This window comes from Merops nubicus, unplaced genomic scaffold, assembly GCF_000691845.1.
Source record: "Merops nubicus isolate BGI_N331 unplaced genomic scaffold, ASM69184v1 scaffold52353, whole genome shotgun sequence".
NCBI lineage: Eukaryota > Metazoa > Chordata > Aves > Coraciiformes > Meropidae > Merops > Merops nubicus.
Genome location: NW_008597914.1, coordinates 1 through 18047, shown reverse-complemented (window position 1 = coordinate 18047; position 18047 = coordinate 1). Strand labels below are relative to the sequence as shown.

The 18047-nt window shown below is 40.2% G+C and overlaps 1 protein-coding gene across 1 annotated transcript; it reads right to left on the bottom strand.

The window, feature by feature from the left end:
- Positions 1 to 496: 496 nt before the first annotated feature.
- On the bottom strand, positions 497 to 17543 carry SYNM (synemin, intermediate filament protein). The gene is made up of 4 exons (XM_008936835.1): positions 17409 to 17543; positions 12798 to 12922; positions 5796 to 5869; positions 497 to 4287 (listed from the first exon to the last, which is right to left on the bottom strand). Exons 1-4 carry the CDS (start codon positions 17541 to 17543, stop codon positions 497 to 499), a joined length of 4125 nt encoding a protein of 1374 aa, XP_008935083.1.
- Positions 17544 to 18047: the final 504 nt, after the last annotated feature.

Below are 18047 nucleotides of genomic sequence, written 5' to 3'. Positions count from 1 at the left end.
AATGGAACTTAAAACCAGCTACCTACCATTCTCATTAGTCTTATAATCTATTATATTTCTGGTTAGTAGCTTGAGATGTAAATAGAATTGCTGAATGTTTTAGTAACCATGTACAATACAGTATTTAAAAAAAAAAGGAAAATTCCTATTCAAGCACACACTTATTAACTGACCTCCAGTAAAACAAACAAAGGAATATAATCCTTTGCATTTCCCACTAGCAAATTCCCATCTCCATGAGTGGAAAAATCTGAAATTATTTGACACATGTCTCTGAGGAAAACACACTAACAGCATGATTTCTCCCCAAAATAATAATTCAAATAAAGTCAAAAGTGTGCCGAATAGGTAGAGGCTTAGATTCAATGCTTCTCAGTCCACTATTAATAATCTAAATAGTTGGAGTGTTTCCCCATCCCTTTTTTTTTCTTAAAAAAAAGGATAATTGAAAATATGTATAAACAAATTACTAAGTAGACTTCATTACAGAGTCCTTTCAGAACCACTGTCCATTGTTATCATCTTCATCTTCCTCTTCATGGTCCAGATAGAGAAGAGCTACTTTCTTTTCATCAGAAATAACTGATCTTTGGTCTACCATTCTTTGCAACTGTACAGTTTTATCAAAAAATGATTTTTCCACTACTTTTTCACCTTGATCTTGAGAAAAACTGGAGACAACATAGCCACCTCTTTTAGTTTCATTTTCCACAATCTGTGACTGACTAAGGGAAGGGTCTTGGTTATTGGATACGAGCACTGTTGCTTGCTGTTCTCCACTTTTTACTGTAGATACTCCTCCCATATTGGAAACGTCCATTTGAAAAGTAAAAGATGCCTCCTTGGATCCTACTTTAATATGCTTTACAGATCTACTGCCCTCAGATGTGTCTTCTGTTAGTGAAAGATCTTCCTGTGTTTCAGAAGTAGGTCTTGTAAAGATTATTTGCTCAGTATGAGTTTCTACAGGACTTATTTTAACATGCCTGAAAGATCTACTGGTATCTGAGCTTCCTTCATTCTCTGAAACATGTCCTTTGTTAATGTGCTCTGCAGCTTCAGAAATGGAGCCCTGATATATGATTTGCTCAGTGGTTTTAACTCCCACTTGACCTATTCTAAAATGCTTTATTGAGCCTTCTGAATGCATCTGGTCTTCCAGTTCACTGATTTCTGTGTGCTCAGAGACAGGCCCCTGGTAGATGATTTTCTCAGCTGTCATAAACTCTTGGGGACCCAGCTGAATATGTCTGACTGAACTTCCTGTCTGTGAGAAGTCTCTAGTGTCACTGACCTCCACTTTACCTGAAATTGGTCCTTCAAAGATAACTTGCTCAGTATGAATCTCTTTTGGACCTAATCTGAAGTGCCTTATAGACCTGCTGACATCCGCAGACCCTTCTGTTTGAGAAAGGTTACTCGAGCTGTTGAGCTCCAGAGAGTCTGAAACAGGCCCTTCAAAACAGACTTCTTCAGTTACTTGCCTTGATCCTACTGTGACATGTCTTGTGGACCTGTTGAAGTCTGTCGAAAACTTCTGGGAAAGGTTTCCAGAATCAATCTCTTCTATAGTTGTAGTAATAGGGCCTGTATAAATCACCTCCTCTGTGGTTTGAATTTCCTTAGGACCCCGTTTAAAATGCTTCACAGATCGGCTAAACTCTGATGATCCTTCTGTCTGGACAACATCTTCTGTAGCACTGAGCTCCAGCGTTTCAGAACCAGGCCCTTCATACACAATATGCTCAAATCTTTGAACTTCTGCTGGACCAACCTTAATGTGCCTTACGGAATTGGTCTCATCAGTTGATTGTGCTGAGTGAGAGACTTCTCCAAGATCTGTAGTTTCCAAAACAGAACCGTCATAAATAACTTCTTCAGTGGTATGATACCCTCTGCCACCACTTCTTCTCACTGTGGATGAGTTATAGATTTCTTGTTCAGCCAAAGGAGTGTATTTTTCACTGCGGGAAGAAACGTCTACTGCTGTATCGCTTCTACCATCAACAACTCTCTCAGAGCTCTCTGTTGTCATGGAGTGCAATGTTGCCATCTCCTTCTCACTTGCAATTACTTCACCAAGCTGAGCTACATCAAACTCATCAGTATTAAGGGTCTGTGATAGATTGACTTCAGCAACAATTGTCACTAAGCCACCCTCCTCCTTTTGGTCAACTTTTTTAATATCAAATTCTAAGCTACTAGCGTCAGCTTGATTTTGTTTTGTTAATGCAGACAGCTCCTCTTTCACACTTTCTGGGAGACTGCCCTCCAACTGCTCCAAAGCTTCCTTCAATTGATGTTTAGGGTCCTTCGTTTCCTTTGATAAAAGCCCTTTTATCGAAGCCTGAAATTCATGGGGAATTTTAATTTCTTTTTCAATAACAACAGATTCAACATGGGATGTTTCAGCTTCAGGATGCTCTTTTAAAATATGGGCACTTGCTTCCTCCCCTACCACTTTGTATGTTTCTTCAGGAGAGCTTACACCTTCATTTCTCTTGCTTTGCGTGCCTTGCAAAAATTCATCTTGCCAAGAATATTTAATAGTTGATTCTTCTTCTATATGAATTTGCCCATATACCGAGTCATCATCTTTTTCATTCACGATAGGATGATCATCAGGAACAGATACAAAATATTTCTGTTCAATAGGTGAGTCGTCTTCCTCAGTTACTTCTTCCACATGAGTGAAACTCCCATGGCGTGGTTTCTTCTTTTTAACATCTTCATATGTGAATGTTATGTGTTCCTCCTCATCACCGTAGCGTCTCTCTCTCTCAGGGAATGTATCTTCCACTTCCTCTACTTCAAAAGGTGTTGAAAAATCAGTCCTTTCATCAGTAGCATAGTCCAGTGGCTCCTCTACAATCTCAACATTAACAGACACATTCTTGCTGCCCTCATTTCCTTTCAGGCCATGATGTACTATATCTTCTATCTCCTCTTTGGAAGGAGTTGCCTCAACACTCTCACGAACCACTTTTCTAACCTCCTCCTTTGACAGGCCTCCTACGTCAGCTTTATCTGAAATATCTATGTTTTCTTGAACTTCAGATTGCACCGTGATCTCAGTCTTCATTTTCCCATCATCTGGTTGTTCTTTCTTGTTAAAATAGGTCACTTTCGTGTCTGTGGACACTTGTGAGCTAGAAGACTGTGTAAAACTTTTAAGTATGTCTGCAACAATATTCTCTGCTATATTTTCAGTTGACCGAGTTTCCATTTTCTGACTTCTGTCACTCATTTGCTCTTTATCTTTCAGACTGGATTCCTCTTCTGAAATGCTCACTTTGTGATTTTCAGCAGGCTTAGTTATATGGTCATCTGTTTCTCTTCCTATGGAAGTTTTAAAACCTTTTAACCTTATGTCTTTATTACTCTGGGATTCTTTTTTGGGAGCGGGCGTTTCAACACTGATGGGTATTTCAATGACTTCTTTGCTTCTTGAATCCGAGGTCACATTTGTATCTTTTTTGGTTGATTCACTTCTCAATGTTCTTGCGTTAGAAACATCACTCCCTGTGACCTTCTTATTAATAACTTCCTCACGGATATATTTCCTCTGCTCAGTCTTCCTTCCAAACTCAGCACTCCTTTCTTCTATAGAAGATTTCTCATCTGTTTTCTTTTTCTCCTCCTTTGTTTGTTTCTCTAGCTTATCTTTTTCTCTCAGCAGAGATTTTCTCTCTTCAGCTGGTTTGCTGCCTCCTCTTTCTTTTAGTGTGGTCCGAGTTTCAGTTATGGTTTCTTCATATTTAGATGGCTTAAAACTGGTATTCAGCTCATAAGTCGGAAATCTAGTGAAGGCTGGTTTTGTTCTTGTATTTTCAGAAATCTCTGGCTTTGTGTCAGGCTTACGATCCTTGTCTGATCTTTCAGCTGATTCCTTTGAAAAAGATACTGTGGATGAAGTAATGACTTCTGTTTTCTTTCTGTCTGGAATTGTCTTCTGTTGCATTTCACTGTTTTTCCAGCTACTGTAGGCTGGAGTAGATGTTCTTATTTCTTTGTGGTCTGTTACAATCCTTTCATCCTTGGTAACAGTTGTTGAAGGGCGATATACAGAACCAAGTACATCTCTTCCAAAACCTCTTCCACTAGCTGTTGTCTGTGATCCAACCTGTGTGGATGATTGAGCTGAATAATGTGCAGAACTGCTAGTATTTGTCACTGGCATCCTATGTCTTGTATCAGTGATCCTGAGAGCTGGTGAAGCATTGTTTCTATTTCTTTCTTGATAAGTAGAGTAAATATCAGTGTAGTTATATGAAGTGTTTATAATATCTGCAAGAAGAACATAGGTAACCAAACATTAAAATAATGGCTTCTATCTAAAGTAATATGAAGTAGAGGACATGAACTAAAAAATTTAATACTAAACTTTTGATAGAAATAACGGCTTCATTTTCAGTGAAGCTTTGTAAAAGTATTCCTGTAGGTTTTGCATTATAATTAAGTCTATGCATATATTCTAGTAAAAAGCTTTGCTTGCAGTTTTAATAAGTTGCAAGTTCTTGCTATTTTCACCTGTTGTGAGCTACTGGGTATTATGGCATTTACTTCAGAATGATACCTTCCATGTTTATATTCATGTTCATTTACATTTAAAACTTCCTTTTCAATAGTGTAAGCTAATACCCTAGGCTTCTTTATTTGCTTCCTTAGCCAAAGTGGCCTGAAGCTTCTCAGTTCTTGTTGAGAACTAGTGGCATACCTGCCACTGCACACTTGAAATTGAAAACACAAATACAACCCTTCATAGCCACAAGATTACAACAAGGAAGAGAAATAAAGAACCATTTAGGCTCTATCTGTGATAAAATGTAGCATGAATCACTGTCTGGCTCTAAAACCAACCAACACTGCACAACTCCAATATCGTACTCCTACAAAGCTAGCCACATCTCCTCTGACTGTGGGTACTTCTCCTGGTCTGTGGTAACCACTGAACACACCTGAGCATTGTCTGCACAAGGACTGGCAAGTCCAGGGCACTGTCCCTGGCACAGTTCTGGTAACAATTCAACAGCATAGGCAATTCTATCTGAGCCTCCCAGCCTCGTCTGGTTTATTTACTGCTACAGGCACAGCCTTCAAACCTCTTCTGCAACTACTGCCTATGACAGTCTGATGATTTTAAGACCACACTGTTAAACTCGAGTGTATTATCAAGACTAATTCTGTTATTAATAACAATCAGATCAAAGGTCCATCTTATCCAGTATCCTGTTCACAATGACCAACAGTAGATACATAGGGAAGAGTATAAGAACAGGGCAACTAAATAGTGATACTTCCCTGGTATACTCTCACAGCCTCCAGAGATTTGCAGCTCCTAAGATAGAAATGGTATCTTTATGTTTAGTAAGTCTTTGATTATTTTTTTTTTTTCATTACTCTGCTAAACTTTCTCTTTAAACTCACGTTAACTTTTTAACACTCACAGTGCCTCATGATGATGATGAAGTGCATGGTTTTAACCACGTTTTGTTAAATACCTCTTACTTTATACCTCAAAACTCTCTTAAGACCTATGGACATACAAAAGTTCTTGCACTATTCGGGCTATGAAACATCACTCCCTATTTACCTTCTCTGTTTGAGTCATGATGTCATAAATTATTTCATATAGAACAGCACTATGCTGATTTAAAATATTAACATTCAAAACCCATTTAACGTTCTCTTTGCAATACATTCATAAAAAGTATTCTTCAGGAATACTTTAACACAGTGTTTTCCACTGATACTTAACCTCATTCAACATCCAATTTTTAATATTAATTTTTTACCTTGAGGCAATTTCCCTTTGTAGTGATCTCTCCATGTAATAATCCACTGATTGCTCTCCCCTTCTAATAAAGCTCTGCAAAAGGCAAAAAAAAAGGCATTCCATTAAAATATTGAGAAGAATAATCATAATATTTAACATTTGTAAGTCTCAGAAACAATTACGAGTACTTTTCACACCCCATGTTTTTATTACTGGCAATAAGAAATCTTTGGCAACTTCCAGACTGTTGGTGTGCTGAGTCCAGTTTGTGAGAACAATGCAAGAACCTTACAGTAGGTGACAGCAGCAGACACAGTACACTTTTAGATCAAATCTCCCACAGTAGCCAATACACTGCTTCCTGACAGGGACAAGATCCACTGATTTCTACTATGGAATCATATAAGCTAGCAAATTTTTCCAGAATTATGATCCTAGGAGGAAACAAAGCCACACAAAACTTAACAGATATTGAGTAAAGCTTTCTCAGAGAAACACATGGAGATATTTTATGAAGAAAAGGAAAAAATAAAAAAATAATATTTTCAAGCCAACAGTCAGCTTTCCTGCTGGTAATACAGTGCTAAAGGTGGTGTTGCAGTGTGATGTATGAAGGAGCCAGGATTTCTAAGTTCTATCCTTTCCAGATGAAAACTGAAGTCAAGTATTACTTCTGCTGTCAAACACTGAATAGGAACTAAGAAAGCTACTTTACTACTGTAAGCTGTTTCCTCCAGCACTAAGCAATCAGAAATCAACACAACATATTTCACAGCAAAGACCAGGAAAATTCTTTGTGACAGGAACTGCTTGGTTTCTTTTAATGACATCTCTGCTTGTCCCCTCTGTTGCTCAGCCTTTCATCCACTCTGGTTTTGCAGTGACTAATAGCAGTGTTGGAAAACACTCCAGAGGTACATTTCCCACAGAGATTAACACAACTGAGGGGCAAAACATTTTCAGGAGTAACTGCTCTGCATTAGGAATATTCACACAGGCACACAGCATCCTTTTGTCTCTCAGGAGGCAGGGGAAGAGACTTAAGTGCATTCTCTAGAATTACTCAAGTGCTCTAAAAAAATAAACCAAAATTGTTGACTTCTTCCATGTACAAAATACAAAAAGCAAACATTAGGGTCATCTTATTCAATCCTACAAGTTTTAGAGACGGTTATCCAGTGAGACTGAGTCTCAGAGTTACTGATAAATTCTCTGAAAATCTTTGTATGCTTTCCTTCTCTCCTGCTGTCTATATGCCTGTACTGTCTGACATCAAATAGTCCACGTGTTTTTCAAAGAAGGAAAAAAAAAAGTTTGCCCCTTTTCTATTTTTGCAGGTCCATGAGCTATTTTGTCCCCAAAAAGCGTGTTCTACTGCAGCCTTCTGCTGCAACAGCCTAGAAATTTTATGGCAGGGTTTTTCAATATGCAACAGAATGCTATAACCAGTACTGTAACTTTGGTGGGTTTCTATTCACTTCTGCTAGTGAGCTATCCATTACATCACTTCCAGTTTTGGAAACGCCAGATGTTTGGCACTGATAACATACAGCTGCAATGTGGAAGCTGTCAGTAGTAAGGCTGGAGGACTATGATAGCCCAGGCTTCTGACTCCCTGGCAGGGTGAGCTGAAAGCAATTTAGGATTGTGGTATAAACACACATATTTGGCATTTCTGTCAAAATTAACAGAGCAGCCATTTGAAATGCCACCTGTAGCTTTCACATTCCAAATGTCTGATAACTTTGGACATTTTGAGCTTCCAGTGGTCTCTACCCGCTTCTAGATTCAGTAGGACAATGCTACATCAGCAAAAGATCATTAGTAGGGTTTTCTTCACAATCATGGATTTGCCTAAATTCAGAAGAAAAGCCAGGTTAGAATACCTAACACATTTACAGGTCACTATCCCCCTTAGAACAGGCTCAGACAGGCACCTTAACTTCTGTATGGGTAGTCAAAAAAAAAACAAAGCAAGAGCAATTTATCTTCTTCCAGGTTAAGAGAGGCTTTATAGGAAGTAAGTGACTTTCACACATGTAGAGAATGCTCCCATGACCAAACATCAGATCTGATGAAGCTGGTGAGTGCCCAACAAATTGCTCTCATAGTTACACACTAGAGAACCTGGTGGCGACATCGTAGGAACATATCAAAGAGGTGGCAACTAAAGTGTTAACCATGATGAAGGAAACCAGGAATGTGGGTAGTTTAACTAAGGATTTCTGGCTGCTGTTAAAACAACAGTTGTTCAGTTGCTGCAGCAACCTATGAAGTCACTAAAAATAAGTTCCAAGAGGTAACTGTATATGGCCAAGGGCAACAGCACACAGAAAAGCTGGATCTGAAATATTACTACTGAAAATGAAAGACAAAGCTTCATGAAACCTCTGTGAAACTGGACACTGGATCAGTGTTTCACTGTAGTCAGTTCATAACATATATGTCCTCAAGCTTATCAGATAAACAAGAAACTGACTTGGGCTTAATAAACTAGCATGAGAAAATTGTAGTGTAATATACTGACCACGGGCTTGGAAACCAGCAAATGCTGTTTATGTTCCTCAGCTTCACCATAGCTTCAGGTTATGCAAGTGATTTTGCTTCTCTGTTCCTTTGCATCCTTTCCTAATACTCATAATTTCAACTATAACCTCTTAGTGGTGAGGGCTTCTTTAGAACTTAAACTGTCTGAAGAACAGGGTGTTAATGTCAACTGTATGAACTCTTAAGTATTCACAGTAATAACAAAAAACATTCCTCCAAGCAGCACTCTTCTAAAAAATAACCATGTCAGCTACTTTCTGGAAATCAGATCTCAAGTGACATATACACACGTTGTGCTAATACTTGGTTTAAGTGCTGCCAGAAAATACTCCAACTGCACCTTTAACTCATCTCATTATTAATGGCAGTTATCTAAAGTTAGCAGGGACAAACTAGTCAGCCTGAAGCCCTGCAGGATGCTGTATGACAGCAGTAATAACTAGTCCATGAAAGCAGGTGGATGAGATAAACCAGTTGGGGTGGGGAGAGAGAAGTTACCAAAACCAAAAGGATGCAGTACAAATGTTATCATGGTCATTCACAACAGCAGACTCTGTTCCAACTACAGAAACTCAAAGCCTCAGATGGGGGCAGTTAGCCAGCAGGCCATAAAAAATTCATCCTCTCTACCCTGGGAATTTGGCAGAGAGTTGACAAAAAAAAAAAATATAACCATCTCCAGGAAGTGGAATGAAGGAAGCACTTTCAGGGGTAAAGGCCACTCCACATATTTCTTCCATCACAGGGTGGGAGGACAAGAACTGTATGAAGAACAGAAGGTAACTCACTGCACGTCATATTCCCTGGGTGTATAAAACTCAAAATGTTCTCAAAATAAAACAAATACAGGAATAGGACATATGGGATGGTACAAGCTGTAAAGAGGAAACAACAGAACTGACTGAAAAAGCTCTGGTGAGTAGCTGAGGAGGCCTTAATGCTGGTGAGGATTTCCTGAGAGGAAGGCATGGAAAGGGTCACAAGTGTTGTCGGAGGAAACCAGCAAGAAGGAAGATGGGGAATTATGGAATTATGCCTGGCAAATGTATTAAGAGATCCTGACAATGACCATGACCAGAAAAGAGAAAGAAATGGGAGGGGGGAGGAAGGGGGTGGGCATCTGTGTGGCAATCCCAAAGCTTTGTACCCTCCACTGCTTCAAAAGCAGGGTGGTAACCCAGAACAGAACGTTTGCATTACACTAGAATTTCAAAGTAAAATCTCCCTTTGAAATTAAGAGTCTTACACAGTGAATAATTCACCACTTCTCTCTGGAAATGAAACTTACCTGCAGTCTAAGCAGTTGTGGTTTTGCAGGGTTCCAAGAATACAAAACAAAACTGCAAAACACTTTAAAAATATTTACTGCAAGATCAGTGACAAAGAATTGAGAATGAAGATTCCCAAGAGGAATCTTTTTAGAAACTTTTTAGAGCCACATAAAACATAATTTTCACTTCCTGAGTGAGCCTCAGCTCCCAGAGCAGAAAGGGTGACTGGACTTGGAGAGGAAGTGCACTTGGTCCTTAGGGAAGGGTGTTCCTTGCATCTATGATCCTTCTTGCCAGTCCAGGAGCAGTGTTGACTAACGGAAAGAACTGGCTTTAAACCAGGACCCCTATGAGTTGTAAAACCAAGAGAAAATACAGGGTGGGAAGTACAAAGAAAGCTCCAAGAAGCAGACCCAGTACCACACCCTTAGCCTATCATGCCAGGAGGAGAGGAGGTGGCAAGGCCCTCATGGAAGCTTCTCAGTAGAAAATTCAGGATGTTGAACTAAGGGTGAATAGGTGCCTTTTGTTTCCATTGTGCAGAAGCAAAGGTATATGCCAGAAGCTGGCTTCACATGCCCTGCTTATCACAGATAAAAAGACCTGGGAGAGGAACAGGATTTGAAAAAGTACATAGATGAGCAATCCAGAATTCTCTTCCTAGAGTAACAGGATCCACACCAATGCCCTCCCCCAGCAGTGCTGTGCAGGCATGCAGTAGGGAACACACTATTCTCTTAAAGGAAGGGAGAATAAGAAGAGGTCAAATTGCATACACGTAAAAACACAAATCAAACACTTTTCAGCTTCTGATGTTTTAAAGGCATTTTGTTTGCAGACACTGTATAACGTTTTCTGATGTGTAGCAAGGGCCATTTCTCTGTTTCCATCTGTAGAACTTTTTCAGCAGGTAGATGCTCCTTTGTCTGCTGAAGTCTGCCTCACCAGTGCAATTGGTGATACAAGTTGCAATCACTACAATCAGATGAAGAAGCCCTTCAGGCTAAAGAGCTTCTTAACTGGACAACAAACACTTGCTGCAGGTGATGCTAAACTGTTCTCCTTTCATTAATAAGGGCAGGGAATCCTTAGCTAAACCAATAATGCTCAGGTAATCAGTGATATGGCATTTGGAGAAGTTCCAGAATTTCATGGGCTTACACAGCTTTAAAGAGCAGAAGCACCAATGGTTCACTTGCTAACTAAGAGCATGTCCAAACAACTAAATATCTGGGCATTATCATTCCTACTTCTGGATGAATACTGATCATCAAAACAATTCTGATAATGCTGTTATTGTCAAAGTGCTAATCTCATTTTGCAGATGAATAAACCGAGGGAGAAAGTGTAAGTGACAGGAGTAAAAGTCAACATCAGAGCTAGGATGAAACTGAGAAGAATCATGTTTTAGCAAAGTTAACAGAGTTAACACACAGAGCTAAGGTTAGCAACTAGCTACCTTTTCCACAGTAATACTCCAGACACTACTGGCTTTCCAAGGATCACAGGGGTCCTACTCCACCAACAAACATCCAGGTACCGTTGCTCACAAAGTGCCTGCAAGTGATGTGTCCCAGGTATTGCTTGTGGTTTCATCTGGTCCAGAAGCCAGCCTCGGTCTTTACCTCATGGCACACAATACTCAAGGCATGTCAAACAGACCATTCTTGCTCTTTGATGGACTACAGACATCCTTTGCTCACTAGTCTGTTATCAAACTACTCTGAAATTACTCTTTCAAGCTTCTCATTTTCAGTTATGCAACTACAATTAAATTTCATATTTATTGGTGTGTTGCCTTAGCCTATATATTTCACCCATAATTCAGCTGGCACCACTTTTATCCAGACTTAGAGTCTCATTGGTTCACAGCAAAGTTACACATTTAGAACACAGCATTAATATTTTGGGAGACCAAAGCATGTATAACTGGTGGTACCACTGCTTGTTTATGCAGGTGGAATAGGAATAATACACACAATATAGACAAGCTAATGACCCAGGCATATGCCTTAAAGAGAATAGGAAATTAGGCTGACACAAAACTTTTTGCAAATTACTCAATAAGAACTCACTTCTCTGTACTTGAAGGTCAATATCTCAATGAAATTAGAATACTGTGTTAGTTGTAGATAATAATATGATCCTTACAGTAAGGCAGTTGCTTCCTCTAGTTCATGGGTTTTGAGTTGATTTCTTTTTTTTCCTTCTGAATCACTTTTATGCCATGTGCCAACTGATACATCACCATTCTCCAGCCAGAATTACTCAGCTTTTCAACCCCACAGCTACTAAGTGGCTAGGGAGATACACAGTACTGAAGATTCATTAGCACAGATGTTGTTTGCTGCTATCTCACACCTGATCCAGATGTTTCCATAACAAACCAAGGATGGAGAAAGCCAGGATTTAATCAAACAGACCTTTCTGTTATTTTCCCACTATCCTACAACTGAAACAAGAATGGGGAACTCACTACTTACATCAATGCTCTGGGTGGACACTAATCAACATATTTAAACAATGAAATGTGCCATATAAATTGACAGATGGCAACTATAGGACCTCATGTTTTATTGAGTGCAATTTAGGGATACTGGCTCCTCAGCTTGTAATCAAATATAACATCAACAATTTTCATGAACTGGATATCAACTTGACCAGGACTAAAAAGGTTTCTTATTTGTAAATATATTTGTACAAAGCTAAGAGGATTTCTATGGATTATATTGGCTTCTCTAACATGTTGTTCTGGGAACTGAGAAACAGAATGAATTACTACCAGAGGTAGTTTTGCTTGAGTGATCAAATTCCAGTTACCTCTGCCCACTGGTAATTCTTATCAGTGCTGCTAATGAATAACAGTATATTAGTGTGCTTGCAGTATTCCCAAACATCTCAGACAACTCCACGAGTATTAGCAGCCTTCTGAAGGGGCGTTATCTTCCTTCCACAGGCAGCACAGCCAAGCACAGAATGGCACAGTAACCCACAGGACAGCCCATCAGCAAGCTAAAAACTGGTATTAGGGGTCCACTCACTCTAACAAACCACAATACATACAAGAGGTCTTGACTAGAGACTCTAAAAGTAGCTGTCTGTATTTTACATGCTCGGAAGAGGATGAGTGGGACTCCCATATCTATTAAAAGGGATTTAAGTTATCCTCTGTTTAGTCAACTGAGTATGACCACAGTTCTTACCTGTAGGTTTCAATTTCCAGGATGAGGCCAGCTTTCACCTGCAGTAGTTCTTGGTAGTCCCTCAGGTAATCTGTGATTGACATGGTCAGGAACTGCTTTTCTTCTTCCAGGGCATCAATTATCCTCTGAACAGAAATACCAGTTTTTAGTTTTGAAATAACATTAAAAAAAAAAAAACACCCTTATACCCCTGAATGCCTAATAACGTAAAATTTTTAATTAATAATCCGAGAGACCAATAAATCAATATGTTCCATCACTTCAAAAACCAGAACAAACCAGCTCTATGACCCCCCATATACAATCTGAAATGCATTGTTACTGAAGCAGAGTTTTAGGCCAAGATTTCATTTTATGCCTTACTAAGCATGTTAAATATTTCAGTATAACCCATTCAGATGCCCTGTATGAAAGTTAGCAGGTTTCCATAGAAAGGAAAATATACTCCTTTAGAAACACAACTCTAATGTAACTCATTTTGTCACTGTAAGAGCATAGATGTACATGGTTAAATCATATTGAGACCAGGAATTTCAGTGATGGCTTTGCCATGGCAGCATGGCTTACTTCTCTTTATCAGTATTTGCAGTTCCATAGACATGTGAATCCAAATCAGTTTTTGGCTCATAGCATCTGGAGATACTCATAACACCTAGAAGGTAAAGGATGAGCCCCCAAATGTTCCTTCAAGCCAAGTTTTCTACAATATTTGGACATCTGCTCTGAAGTCCACCTGACTTGGTCCTAACTGCTACTCAGAAGATATAGAGGGGGTTGCTCCTTTTCATCTCCATAACTACATAAAACTTTGCACCTTCACAGGTGCATGTATGGGAAGAGTGTAGTTTACATGACACCCACAAATGATTTGGGAGCAACAGCACTGATGAGATAGTAGGTAAGGCCTGCTCAACTTTCTTTAACAATTTTTGGAAATGGAGAAAAGGACTGATGAGCAGAAAAATACCAAAGCCCAAAATGACCTAAATTTGAACCTACTCTGAAATACTAAATGGAACATTAAATACTGAATAACCATGACAGAAAAAGCAATTAAAACTTATGCAACAGAACATTAAGATTTGATTTAGACCCAGACAACTGACTCTCGTGTTCTTGATAAGATTATTGCAGAAGGCAAGTGCTTTAATCACTGGTGCTACCTCTGACATGAAGGGCAAATTGCCATCTTCTGGAAAATAAGCCCTCCCTTGCTAATTAAGAGGAGCTTGTTCAGTAGACTCACAACTAGATGGACCAGCATTAGGTGTTCAGAGTGGTTCTTAATGGTTTCCCCACTGTGGATAGAATCTACTAACCCAGATCAACCCTCCTCAGCCAGCAGGCTGATGCTAACCAAGTACTATAGATGAGACTGTGCTGGGGCCTGGGAAGACAAAAATTATATCTCAGCAAAAGGCCTGACTCTGTTTTGTTCACATCACCCTGCACTAAACAAGGGCACTGAACTGCCACTTACAGAGCCACACCTCCTGCCTGCGTACAGCATGGAACAGGAATTCATGGCACCATATTTTATACTGCATCCTAACAAATGGTTTGCAACACAAAATGGAGAATCAAGACACTGATAGTCTCGTTTTAAAAAAATAAAAATACATCATTTATATGCAGCAAGTGTTCAGGTATCACAGAATGAGCAATAGCATAAAAAATGAAGAAACCAAGAACTGCTGTGAACGCCAGTATGACATGCCATGGAGAAGTAAGGTTTAAGAAATAAGAAAATAAAGTGCTAGCATTTTGCATATTAATAGGATTTTTTAAAATTATTTTTAAGTAAAAAGAAAGCTTTATGAGGGAGGCTGACTATCTTCATCTACATGTGGGTATATCTCTCTACATAACAGGTTAATCTATGCCTTCATTTGCATTTGCAGCTGTTGTTAAATGATTACACTGATGACTTCTTGGACATTACAAACCTGGCCTACTGTCTTCAGTGTGCCTAAATCCCCTTTATTATGGCAGAAGCCAAGTCCTGTGTGCACTACCAACCACCCAGGAGCCTCATCCAGTCTGCAGTGGAGGTGACATCCTGTATGCTCACACACAGCAGCATGCAGAACCACTGACCTTTAGTGGCTCTGAGGCAACAATCCTGCTCAACAACTGGCACAATGGAAAATCCCGAAATGAGAAGGGAAGAAGTGTGCCAGGCCCTGCTCTTAAAAGGAAAAGGCTCTCAAGCAAGGATGGTTAGGTTGTTGGCACAATCAGAGCAGTCAGCAAAAGGAGCAAAAAGACAAGAAAGACTGGATCTCTATGGCACAAACCCCTAAAGATGGTAGGAGCTCTGAAACAAAACACGAAATAATTCAGGTGTTTATTGGCTCCCAGATTAAACCTAGAGACTGACCTATACATGTGCATGCATATGTTAAAAAAAGGCAATGCACAGGTCTTGCTGCAGTCCCAGAACCACCTATACAGGCAATCTGTACACCAGACTACAGAGGTTGTGGAGCTCTGAGACTGGGAATATTCACAGCTATCTAAAGGTATCAGAACTTCAGTCCCCCAGCCCCACATTCTGCAGTCTGGGTTTGCAAAGCCACCTAAATTCTATCCACCAGATTTGGAGAGCACTCGGAATGCAAATGTCTGAGTTAATGATTACCATAAGGGGCTACAGAACCCAGCCAGCTGTGTAATAGCTGCAGAGGAATTCGTTCCAGCAGGAGCAGACACTGTAGAGACTGGGTGGCAGACTCCTCTGGCCCTCCAATCACTGATGCTTAAACATCGTGCAGAGGACAATTGGTCTTAAGTCCTGCTTCCAAGCATGCCAAAAAGTACATAAACCCCTTTGGCAAAGTTCAGGAGACTGCAAGCTGACAAACTTCCATTTTTCAATAGATAACCTGTGTTGTTGCAGCTGTGTCTGCTTCACACGGGACTTTCCTGGAAACATTTGTTTCTCAACCATATCAATCCCATATCCCCCCAAATCCCAGAGATGTTCTGTTAGAACTAAGTAACTCAGAGGCGATTTCCTCACCCTTCAAATGTTCCTCTCTAGGCAGCAGAGAGAAATTCTAGAAGGGCAGCATGGGGAAAAGAATTTATTTGGGCTGTCCAAGCTGCACCAAGTCAGGGAATAAAGAGAGAATTCCAGGCCCCAGCCCTTTCCATCTGGTACTATTTACCACTCCATAGCTCATTCAGTGGCTCAGCAGGGGAGGAACCAACACCCTGCTTAGCTGGCTAGAAACTGGTACACAAAAAAACACACATGACACACTGATATTATATGTTCATTGGACAAGATAGTTTCTTTTTCTCTAGAGCTCACAACAGTGACACAGGAACTGCCCCTAAACCCATCGTATCAGCAAAAAATATCTGCCTCGTTTCAAAATGGTCATGGCTCATCCTGCTGCTTTTATATCCAAAAAATACACTGCCTTCTCCAATGACTGAAACTTCTTGCCTAACTATTGTCACAGCAAAAAGTATGGAAGAGACTCACTGAGTTCATCCCTTTAGCACCTGGGATCAGTGAAAATTTTCCGAACAATGACGTTGTTTGAAAAGCTAAACTCCAACTCCAAATACATATTTCTGTTTAACATTGCTGGAAGCTTGAGGGAGGATAAGGACAGTGCAGGAGGCAAAGATGGACATATAAGGCGACTGGATGATATATGGAAAATATGAATAAATCCAATTGCCATTGCAGCTGCAGTGAACAACAATCACTTGACTTAAAGCTGCACATGCAAATCATTTCTGTGTGACACTTTACAATAAATATGCTCTTTAAAGAGTAGTTTAAATTCCATGCTGAACATACTTTTGCCAATAAAAGAAATAATGAGGGAGGAAAAAAAACTTTGATCACAAGAAAAAAATATTTCAACAGCTACTTCTTTAATTTTTGGATATGAGCAAAGATGTGAACACATCCATTCTACCTGGCTTTAGAAGAAAAACTTGTAGCATGGATAGTGAGCTCTACAACATGTTTTCATTAACACCATATTTAAAGATCTCAAATTTGAGCAATGATGATGGAAGATTAATGAAATTTTCATTATATATCTCTAATAACAAATACAGACAGCAAGGAGGGCATATTTTTGAAGTCAAAGTAACTTTAAAGGTGTGTAATTGTATATAAATGTATCTAAGTCTATTAATAATTAAAAACAGGGAAAAATAAAGATAAAAGGTTTTTTTCTTCTTGACATTTTCACTTGGCTTAGACTGATGGATAGATTCAATTAATGAGGGACTTAAGATTTAACATCATCTTCTAAAGGTTTGGAAACGTTTACATATACGACTGGAAGAATGAATGGTCCTGTCAAAAATGAAAATATTTATTTAAAAGTTAAAAGCCTTTCTGATTGCTTCTTACATACCTAATCTGTCTCAGTTCACAGCATCTGCAAACTATGCACCTTGCAAACAAGCTAGCAACGTACAAAAGCCAGACACACACAGCAACAGGTCCCAGCCCCTTCCCCAGCTGCCAGCCCCTCCGTCATCTACCGCGGCTGCTGGGCACAACGTGATCATCAGCACACGGGGTTCAGACAAACACCGAGCTCCAGCAGAGTGTTAATAAAAGGTCTAACAACCAACAAAAGAAATGTTGCCCTCAGGAAACCGATCGATGCTCTGGATGATCTGATACGTGCTCTCCACTCTCAACGTGACGCGCTGATATTCTGCTGTTCGGCAGCCCCGTCTGCTCACGGGCACGGGGCGATCATCCATCGTTACACCACCGACAGCCAGCAAATCCTCTGCTCTGGGTGCTGTAGCCCTCTGCTTCACACCACCAAACACCCGCCCCACACAGGTACCAGTCACCTACCGCGCTAGAGCTACAACTCCTATTCCAAAAAACTCCCCCTCTGCTCACTGCCCGTAGCACAGCAGCGATTCCTCCTGCCTTTAGATAACTAAAAGTTTCCTTAACTACGCCGGGGCCCACAAGCTCTTCCGTGCCCAGGGTGCACAACAGCACGTGTAAAGCAGAAACAAATTTCACAGCGTTTCTCTGATGGCAACAGGTCGAGAGGCTAGAAGGGAGGGTTCGTGTCCCACCACGCGGGGACTCGGTTCATGGGCCCCAGGGACTGCTCTGTGAGCTCACGCCACCCCGAGCAGGAGCCCTGGCAAGCCCACGTGCCAGCTCCACGTTCTTGGGTGCCCGGGGAATGGAGCACCTGTCACCGGGAGGATGTCCTCAGGGTCATCATCTCCCTTTTGATCCCC